This window comes from Zootoca vivipara, chromosome 17 (assembly GCF_963506605.1).
Source record: "Zootoca vivipara chromosome 17, rZooViv1.1, whole genome shotgun sequence".
In the NCBI taxonomy this organism is placed as follows: Eukaryota; Metazoa; Chordata; class Lepidosauria; order Squamata; family Lacertidae; genus Zootoca; species Zootoca vivipara.
This window is the reverse complement of record NC_083292.1, coordinates 34,719,674-34,730,336: the sequence shown is the minus strand read 5'-3', so window position 1 is coordinate 34,730,336 and position 10,663 is coordinate 34,719,674. Positions and strand designations below refer to the sequence as shown.

Below are 10,663 nucleotides of genomic sequence, written 5' to 3'. Positions count from 1 at the left end.
GGCTTGCACCTTGACCTGAGACCAAGTCCCACTGAAAAGAGTTGGACTTTATTTCCAAGTAAACATGCACAGGATTGGACTGTTAATCAAATGCCTTTTACAATATTTATTAGAGATCAATAAATAACTCTGATTGGCTAATAAAGTAACCAAATACTTCTCAAGATTACTTTTTTAGTGGTGTACTTAAGATGATTATTTTTTAAATGCAAAAAATAAGAACAATTAAAATTCAGCCTAGGAGCAGCAAAACAACCTCAAAATGCCTGCTGAAAGAGGAAAGACATTTGTTAACAGTCTGAAAGCTCAGCAGAGCAGGGGCCTAATCTTACTGGAGAGAGAGTTCTCCACGGTTGGATCCATAATACTAAACGCACAGCTTTTTTTTACCCAAGTTGTGTATGTTTAGCCTGGATAAGAGGAGACTGGAAAGGAGATATGATCGCCATCTTCAAATAATTAAAGGGCTGTCACATGGAAGATGGAGCAAACTTGATTTCTGGTCCAGAATGGCTTCAAGTTACAAGAAAGGAGATTCTGACTAAACGCCAGGAAGAACTTTCTGACAGAAATGGTAATACAGTGGAACCTTGGTTCTCAAACTTAATTCGTTCTCGAAATCCGTTCCAAAACCAAAGCGTTCCAAAACCAAGCAGCGCTTTCCCATAGATAGTAATGCAAAACGGATTAATTCCCTCCAGACTTTTAAAAACAACCCCTAAAAAAGCAACATGAATTTTACTATCTAATGAGACCATTGATCCATAAAATGAAAGCAACAATCAATGTACTGTACTCTTAAAAAAAAAAGAAGACTTTATTGTAGATGACAAAAATTAAAATAATTTTTTTCCTTACCTGCACTGATGATAGCCATGGCTTTCATCCATTTCCACAGTCACACAATCAATCAATCAATCAATCAATCAAACTGGGTTCCACACAGCCACAAAAACAAATTAACTGAAAAAGCCTCAAAAACAAAAACGCAAAATAAATAGCAAAAACAAAAGCTCCAAACTTAATCCATTCCGGAAGTCCGTTTGACTTCCAAAATGTTCGAAAACCAAGGTGCAGCTTCTGATTGGTGCAGACACCCCGGAAACAATAGCTCACAGCCGCAGTGGATGTTCGGCTTCCGAAAAACGTTTGAAAACTGGAACACTTACTTCCAGGTTTTTGACATTTGGGAACCAAGGCGTTTGAGAAATGTAGATGCTGCAAACGGCAAATGACCCCTGGACGGTTAAGTCCAGTCAAAGGCGACTATGGGGTTATGGCGCTCATCTCACTTTTCAGGCCGAGGGAGCCGGAGTTTGTCCACAGACAGCTTTCCGGGTCATGTGGCCAGCATGACTAAATCGCTTCTGGCGCAACGGAACACTGTGAGGGAAACCAGAGCGCAAGAAAACACCACTTACCTTCCCGCCTTCTGACAGTAAGAGCTGTTCGGCAGTGGAATGGTCTCCAAAAACCTTGGAGGTTTTTAAAGAAGAGGTTGGATGGCCATCTGTCATGGATGCTTTAGCTGAGATTCCTTACTCTGTATCTCCAGCAGGAAGAATGAGAAAGCTCATTCTTCTTTATTTGTTTGTTTCACAAGCGTTTATTCACCACTTGACTGTTTTGTTTTGTTTTTAAAGTCTAAGCTGTCAACAAAAAAACCCAATTGCCAATAATAATTAATGGTGATAATTTAAAACCTTAACAAAATAACCTAAAATCCAGATCAAAATTTGCACCAACTTTCTAAACATGTAGGTATCAAAAGATAAGAATGATTTCAGCAGGTGCCAAAAAAGAATTCAGAGATATCAATAGGCTGCTGTCACACTAAAATATTGATTTCTTCCAAAGATGGAATGGGTCTTGTGTGGCCCCACTTGCGTGGGCATGCCATGGGGCAAGGCGATCTTGCAGGTGAGCTGGTCCCAAGTTGCTAAGGGCTTTATTTACTAACAGCAACAACTTGAACTTGTCCCAGCTTGTAGCAAATCAGCAGCCAGTGCAGTTGCCTTTGAGCACAAGGTCCTCTGATTTTGCAACGGCCTCGCGCTCTGGCTTGCTTCCTGATCCCAGTGCCAGGTGGGCCGTGCAGTGCTATCCGGAGGAAAAGTCCCAAAGGGAGTGTCTGGGAAAAGGGGAGTGGGGAGGCAATGTTCCTCTTTAAAAGGAAATTGGAGCCAGCCTCGTGACGTAGGTACCTAAACTGGAGCTGGGAGGTGCCTAATCTCATAGGAACCCCCCCCCCCCCCGTGGAAAGCACTGGGGGAACAGGACCGAGACAGACAGGGAGACCCAGATTTCTTTGGCCAACACGCCACAAACTCTGCAATTGTGCAAGGTAAGGAATGTTCAACATGCCACTGTCCGTTTGCTTATCGGACGGGCCGGAAAGGGTGAAATGCAAAACTTTCTTTCAAACTCTGAGCAAAAGGACGTGCTTCTACAGGCCATTGTCCCGCCGGCATGCCAGAGAAATGACTCCACAGAAGGGAAAACATCTGGTATCAAAGAGGCGGGAGGGAGGGAGGGGGGAAGGAATCAGGAATAAAGAACTCAGATCTGGTGTTTGGGGAAGGGTCTTGCCAAGCCACTGCATCTTGACTGGAGTTGGGCTGACACCAGTCTTGTATAATCACCTCATTGGTATTCCCCTAGGCCCACCGAGGTGAGTTAAGTTGACTCAAGGCAAAGGCACATGGTCGGATTCCCCCCTAACTAATCTCTGCTTAATAAAAAAATTCCTTCAGTAGCACCTTAAAGACCAACTAAATTTTTATTTTGGTATGAGCTTTTGTGTGCATGCACACTTCTTCAGATATCTATCTAGTTCAGTGTGCCCTACATGGGCTGGCAGCGGCCCTCCAAGGTTTCCGGAAGTTAGTCTCGCTCCCTCTCTGAGCCCTGCCTGGAGATTCCGAGGATCCAACCTTCTGCACGGGAAGGATGTGAACTGTAAATTAGCTACAGCCACACCAGCCACCTCACAGGGCTGTTGTACGGATAAAACAAGGAGGGGAGAACCAGGTACACCATTTTGAGTTCCTTGGAGGAAAAGGTGGTATGTATATACAGTCGTACCTTGGAAGTTGAACAGAATCCCTTCCAGAAGTCCGTTCGGAAACCAAAGCGCGGGTTCCAATTGGCTGCAGGAAGCTCCTGCAGCCAATTGGAAGCTGCGGAAACTGTGCCAGATGTTAGGCTTCCAAAAATTGTTTGAAAACCAGAACATTCACTTCCGGGTTTTGATTGTTCGTGAGCCAATTTGTTTGGGAGCCAAGGTGTTTGAGATCCAAGATACGGCTGTACATGTAATAAAAAGAAAACAATTAATAATAATAATAATAATAATAATAATAATAATAATAATAATTTATTATTTATACCCCGCCCATCTGGCCAGGTTCCCCCAGCCACTCTGGGCGGCCTCCAACAAAATATTAAAATACAGAAATCCATCACACATTAAAAGCTTCCCTAAACAGGGCTGCCTTAAGATGCCTTCTAAAGGTCTGGTAATTGTTATTCTCTTCGACATCTGATGGGAGGGCATTCCACAGGGCGGGTGCCACTACCGAGAAGGCCCTCTGCCTGGTTCCCTGTAACTTGGCTTCTCGTAGCGAGAAGGCCCTCGGTACTGGACCTCAGTGTCCGGGCAGAATGATGGGGGTGGAGACGCTCCTTCAGGTATACTGGACCGAGGCCAGTAAGGCGCCAGTCCTCATGGTTGTGAAGAAAGGGCTGGTTAAGATAGGAACAGAGCAAGCTGCCAAACACTTGAGTCAGAGCATTAGTGCTGTGGGAGACTGGGAGAGGCTGTCAGGGATTTCAGGCAGGATTCGCTCTCGTCCCTACCTGGAGATTCTGGGGGTTGAATCTAGGTCCTTCTGCATGCAAAACTCGTGATTCGCCACTGAGCTGCGGCCTTCCCTCTTCTCCACTTTGGCTTAGAGCATCGAAAGTGCTCTCAGCTGGATCCCATCACGGCACACTTAGTTCTACATTCCTAGCAAGAGTACCGCCGCTGGGTGGTCGGTCAGCGGTTTGCGGGCGACCTGGTTCGGTAGCCGTTCTTCCAAATTCGCACATCTCCGAATTTCGCAGTGTGCCAAGGGACAAGGGCAGAAGGGTGTAGCAAGAGGCATTCCCTTGCAAAAACGAGCTCCGTCACTCTGCAGAAATGTGTGTGCACCAGGCATGATTCCATCTCAAACCTGTACCTAGCAGGTGAAATTCGCACGAAAAAAAATGCTGGTGCAATTTCCACGAGGACTTTAAAGAAATACATTGCAACCTGATGTGGAGAACTGGACTTAAGTTTGGAAAAAGACAACCTCAGTTTGAGAGATTTCCCCTGTCCTGGCTAAGAAGGGAAGGGTCTGTCAATTTAGCTTCCTTCAGTTTCTCGTCCGTCCATCCCGTCCCCCCCAACTTAAATCGAGTTCTCCAAATTTCTGCAGAAATTTGCATTTTAAAAAAAATCCTCATGAAAAATTCCCAGGTCTCGCTTCCTGCAGAAAGCCAGACCCCCACGTGCATTAAACTTAGAGGTATGTCCAAGTGGGTGGGTAGGAAGAGGTAAGGGCAACCTCACAGCAAAGGACCACCCTTGCATTATTATTATTATTATTATTATTAGCTTTTCGACAGTGGAATGGTCTCCCATAAGAGGTAGTGGACTCTCTTTCCTCGGAGGTCTTTAACCAGAGGTTGGCTGACCATCTGTCAAAGATGATCTAGTTCAGGCATCCCCAAACTGTGGCCCTCCAGATGTTTTGGCCTTCAACTCCCATGATCCCTAGCTAACAGGACCAGAGGTCGGGGAAGATGGGAATTGTAGTCCAAAACATCTGGAGGGCCGAAGTTTGGGGGTGCCTGATCTAGTTGAGATTCCTGCATTGCAGGGGGGTTGGGCTAGATGACCCTCCGGGTCCCTTCCAAACTCTACAGTTCTGTGATTCTAATATTTATATTCCCTTTCCCCCCAAAGAGCTCAGGATGGACTATAGGCTTCTCTTCTTCCCCATTTTAGCCTCGTAACAGCCCTGCGAAGTAGGTTAGGCGGAGAGATTGCAGCTGGCCCAAGGGCAGCCAAGCAACTTCATGGCCACAAGGAGGATTCAAACCCAGGTCTCTCCCAGGTCCTGTGCCGATCTTCCAGCCACTACACCACACATGTCCTGCACATGAACTAGAGAAGGATGCTGCTAGTGGGTGACGCACCTCCGCTCTTCTTCTAGGAGCCAAGGGAGGAGAGACCATGGCAGGCAACCTCTCCGAGCTGGAGGAGGCCCTTCTGACACTGGTGAGGAACTACGACAAATACGCCGAGAAGTCCTTTTTCCTCAGATACTTTTTCGGGAAACAGGGCAAGATCAACAAGGAGAATTTTGGGAAGATGCTCAACGAGGAACTCAGCCACATGCTATCGGTGAGGCGAAGGGCGGTGGTGGTGGTGGCAGCAGCTACAGAACATGCTTCCTCATCTAGCTAAGTATTTCCAACACTGACTGTCAGCAGCTTGCCAGGATTTGAGGCAGAGATATCTAGGATTATGGCTGACAGCAAAGGACCCCAATATATTCCAAGACAACTCTGTTAAAGTATAGAAAGAAATTTTTAAAAGATTTGGAAATATGGGGGGTGGGGTTTGAAACTCTCTTTGTTGGGAAGAATTTCAGCCATAAAAACGAATGTATTACCAAAAATGTTGTTTTCCTTTCAAACTGCATCAATTGTTAATAACACGGGCTGCTTCAAAGAATGGCAAAAAGAAATCTCTAGATTTGTCTGGCAGGCGAAGAAACGGAGAATGCAATATACCATAAAATTTTGATAGATGCCAGGAAGAGGTGGCTTTTCCCAACCAGACTTTCATTTATATTATGAAGCAGCCTGTCATTGTAGGTTAAAGGAATGGATTGTGTTGGAAAACACTCAATTGTTGGACTTGGAGGGTTATGGTATTGAGTTTGGTTGGCATGCAGGTCTATAGTATGGCAATGCTAGAATACATAAGAACATCTGAACCATATTATTAGAAAGAATTTGTATAGAGTCCAAAACCTTTTGGAAAGGAAAACACCTCTATAGCTTTCAGCTATAGAAGCACTCTCATTGAAAAAAACTTAATGTTTTGGACATTTTGGACTTTACCAACCAAGAAGTAGAACTGAAGAAACTAGAGGAAGTCAGAAAGTATGTGACGGGTTGAACTACAAGGCAATAAGGAACACAGGTTTATGGACCAAAGTTCCCAGTTTGAGAGGGAACTAGTAGAAAATAGAGAAAAACTAATTTATATGATGTATAAGATACTGTTAGAATGGGAAACAAAAGATGAAATGGTTAAATCTGCCATGATTCCGTGGGCTAGAGGTGTGGATCACAACACAGATTTAGATCTGGAACGAGTTCCGTTCAGCTTCCAAGGTACGACTGTAAAGCTGGGAGAAGTTATAATTATAATATACAGCACCAGCAGCTAGAGATAACCAGGAGAAAACCACGGAAGGGTAGGAGGAAAGTCAAATTTTAAAAGTGAAAGTATTCTGGAAAATGTTTGATTAATTGTATTTTATTTTGGGGTGGGTGGGAGGGTTACCATACCTTTAGGCTTTAGATCTTCCATTCCTGCTTTTCTCACTAGTTTCGTTGCTTCTCCTCCCTACTCCTTCCCCGTCACTCCCATCCAGAACACCGACAGTAAGACTGCCGCCCAAGAAATGTTTGCCGACATGGATTTGGATAAGGACGGGAAAATGAGCTTTGACGAATATTGGAGGCTGATTGGTGGCATCATCAACCACTGTTTGCATGTGAAGCAACAGGTTCAGGAGTGTGATGGAGAATGAGAGCCCGCAGGAGAGAACATGTCAGCTGCTCCCCACCCCCACCCCGAGCCCCCCGCCCCATTCTGACTCCCTGCCTTAACTTTGCCTCTTTCCAGCTCCCCCTACTAGCCGGGCTGAACAGGACATTTCCCAATGGCAGATCTTCTGGAAGCCGAACTCTACAGAAGACCGGGAATGTAGACCTGTCCGTAGAAATTGCATATCCATCTGTTTCATGCCTTTTGACGGCTGCACTCGGGACGCTGGGTGGTTGGAGGGAGGGGCTGGCCACGCCTCGGGGAGTTGCAGCCAGACTGTCAGACTGTGGCGATAAAGACTGGACTCCGAGTGTCAGAGTCATGTGACTTTCTTTCTGATCAGCTCAGAGTTAAGCTATGGAATTTGCTTCCACAGGAGGCAATGATGCCCACCAGCTTGGATCCTAGAATCATAGAATCCTAGAGTTGGAAGAGACCTCAAGGGCCATCCAGTCCAACCCCCTGCCAAGCAGGAAACACCATCAAAGCATTCCTGACAGATGGCTGTCAAGCCTCCGCTTAAAGACCTCCAAAGAAGGAGACTCCACCACACTCCTTGGCAGCAAATTCCACTGTTGAACAGCTCTTACTGTCAGGAAGTTCTTCCTAATGTTTAGGTGGAATCTTCTTTCTTGTAGTTTGAATCCATTGCTCCGCTTTACAAGAATATCATGGGGCACCTTGTCAAAGGCCTTGCTGAAATCAAGATAGGCTACATCCATCCTGCTTGCTGCTGTCCTCCCACAGGCATCTGATTGGCCCCCGTGAGAACAGGATGCTGGGCTAGATGGGCCATTGGCCTGATCCAGCAGGCTCTTCTTACATTCTTATCCTCTTTTAATTTCATCCACTGCTGCCTCTTGTGGCAGTGAGTTCCATAGTTTAGGCACTTTTTAATATAAAAAGAAAATACCATTTATTACAACAGAGCCTTGCGCACTAAAATCCAAGTTGGTGTATTGGTTTGCTTTGTTAAAAACAGTGTCAACCGCTGGAGTTTCCTATTCCTTCAGAAGCAGCAGGTTCCCAAACATTGTGGCCTGCACAGGCCAGGGTGGAAGAGACTCGCTTTCCAACCTCCTTAACTTGCTCCCCTTGGGCTAGCCGACCTGATAACTTGCATGTACAGTGGTACCTCGGTTTAAGAACAGCCCTGTCTGCGAACGATTTGGTTTGCGAACTCTGCAAAACCGGAAGTGGTGTCCCGGTTTGCGAACTTTACCTCCGTCTAAGAATGGAATCTGAACAGTGGAAGAAAGAAAGAAAGAAAGAAAGAAAGAAAGAAAGAAAGAAAGAAAGAAAGAAAGAAAGAAAGAAAGAAAGAAAGAAAGAAAGAAAGAAAGCATCTTTCCGGCCACAGCAGGCATGTTCTGCTTTCTAGGACCTTTTTCCTGTTGCAATTCAGTCCCAGTGCAGAACTGAAGCATCTGTTGGCCTAGGCTTTCTCTAACAGGGCCTGCCTCTTATGAGGAGGGTCCACAGCTGTTTGATGCTCCCAGGATTTGTGCCTTGCTGCTAGCAATCATCCTAGAGCTAAGTCCCAAGGTTGGATGTGCAACAGAAAAATAATCACCTTGTCATGAGGCCCTTCAGAGCCTAGGGCTTGCCGATCAGAAGGTCAGCGGTTTGAATCCCCGCAATGGAGTGAGCTCCCCATGCTCAGTCCCTGCTCCTGCCAACCTAGCAGTTTGGAAGCATGTCAAAGTGCAAGTAGATAAATAGGCACCGCTCCGGCGGGAAGGTAAACGGTGTTTCCGTGTGCTGCTCTGGTTTGCCAGAAGCTGTATGCCGGCTCCCTTGGCCTATAAAGCAAGATGAGCGCCACAACCCCAGAGTGGTCCGCGACTGGACCTAATGGTCAGGGGTCCCTTTAGCTTTAAACTTCCAACATCTTCACTGGATTTCCACAAATTTTAGTGTTAAGCGAGAGGGGAAAGAACATCTTTTCTCTATCCGCTTCCTCCATGACGTGCATAATGGAATCGATCTGCAGCGCTAAATGTTTAGGTATGGTAAATATTAGGATTTAATTAGAACTCATGTGTTATAACTGGAATATGTTCTAAGACAGTTTCAATGTGTCTTAGAAAGGGGTTATGCAAGGGGGCTGAGGTGTTTATATGTAAAGACTGTGAGAATGTAATAAAGATCCACTGTGTATTTGAATGGGTGGACCTACCGGTACTTCTGAGCATCAGCAATGAGCATGTGAACAGTTAATTAACCTAGGTAAAGGTCCGTATAGTTAAAACTATGGTTTTCCCAGTAGTGATGTATGGAAGTGAGAGCTGGACCATAAAGAAGGCTGACCACCGAAGAATTGATGCTTTTGAATTATGGTGCTGGAGGAGACGCTTGAGAGTCCCATGGACTGCAAGAAGATCAAACCTATCCATTCTGAAGGAGATCAGCCCTGAGTGCTCCCTGGAAGGACAGATCGTGGAGCTGAGGCTCCAATACTTTGGCCACCTCATGAGAAGAGAAGACTCCCTGGAAAAGACCCTGATGTTGGGAAAGATGGAGGGCACTAGGAGAAGAGGACGACAGAGGACGAGATGGTTGGACAGTGTTCTCGAAGCCACCAACATGAGTCTGACCAAACTGCGGGAGGCAGTGGAAGACAGGAGTGCCTGGCGTGCTATGGTCCATGGGGTCATGAAGAGTCGGACATGACTAAACGACTAAACAACAACAACAAAAGTTAATTTGGATATTCAATAGGTATGCAAAAGATTTATGTATACCATTCTTTAATCCTAGTCAATCAACAAGTGTCACGTAGTGATTTCAAGGTCTTTATTGCAGCTCGTATAACAGTGTATGAAATTCCCCCCCCAAACCTCAGGCTTTATATACCGTACATTATTTACACAATGAGTCCCGTCTGATTGGTTGATTCTGCTTCCCTCCTGGAGCCTGATCGGGCTGCTACTGCAGGCCAATCAGATTGTTGCATTCTAGGATCCTACCTGCCTGTTGTTCTAGTCTCCAAGCTCAGTACATAACATCAGGCTAGCTGCCACCTGGGGGGATTAAACATTAGTACTTAAAAGCATCAAAAGAATGGACCATTAGAATGAAACGGAATAAAGGAGATTAGGCGATGTCTTGGACTGAAGTGCTACACTACTGTGGGGAACAAACTCCTCTTGAGGTAACCATGCTGTAAGATCTGGACCCCCTCCGTGCAGACTGGATGTGTAAATCTGTGAATAAACCATATTTCTTAAAGCCACAACAGTCTCCGCTGTGTCTCAGTTCCCCATCGTTCAGCCCAGACACCGAGGTCCAGTTCCGAGGGCCTTCTGGTGGTTCCCTCACAGCGAGAAGTGAAGCTACAGGGAGCCAGGCAGAGGGCCTTCTTGGTAGTGGCACCCTCCTGTCAGATGTCCAGGAAATAAACAACTACCTGATTTTTAGAAGACACCTGAAGGCAGCCCTGTTTAGGGAAGTTTTTAATGTTTGGTGTTTTATCGTGTTTTTAATATTCTGTTGGGAGCCACCCAGAGTGTCTGGGGAAACCCGGGCAGATGGGGGGGGGGATAAATTGTTGTTGTTCTTGTTTTTATTGCTGTTGCACAGACCCTATGTGTGTGCCCAGGACCCCATGGGCTCTTGCCACCACTCGGCAGAGAGAGGGGCACCCAACTTTTGTAAGAATAATTTTTATAGACTTCTGTCATCATTTCTCTAAACTAAGAAGTCCCAAAAGGTCAACAACATCTGGGGACCAGATCTGGAACCCGCTTTTCACACAACTGCTAACTAATAGATGGAGAAAACTGTGAC

At 45.8% G+C, this 10,663-nt stretch overlaps 1 protein-coding gene across 2 annotated transcripts; it reads left to right on the top strand.

Moving 5' to 3' along the window:
* The first annotated feature begins 2,101 nt into the window (after nucleotides 1-2,101).
* On the top strand, nucleotides 2,102-8,217 carry LOC118076449 (protein S100-A16). 2 transcript variants are annotated; one of them, XM_035099217.2, is made up of 3 exons: nucleotides 2,102-2,344; nucleotides 5,244-5,434; nucleotides 6,699-8,217. In XM_035099217.2, the coding sequence occupies exons 2-3, from the start codon at nucleotides 5,264-5,266 to the stop codon at nucleotides 6,855-6,857; spliced, it is 330 nt and encodes a 109-aa protein (XP_034955108.1). In that variant the 5' UTR covers nucleotides 2,102-2,344; nucleotides 5,244-5,263; the 3' UTR covers nucleotides 6,858-8,217. The 2 variants fall into 2 exon arrangements, with proteins under 2 accessions (XP_034955108.1, XP_060125958.1); XM_060269975.1 differs by having other exon boundaries at nucleotides 5,145-5,434.
* Nucleotides 8,218-10,663: the final 2,446 nt, after the last annotated feature.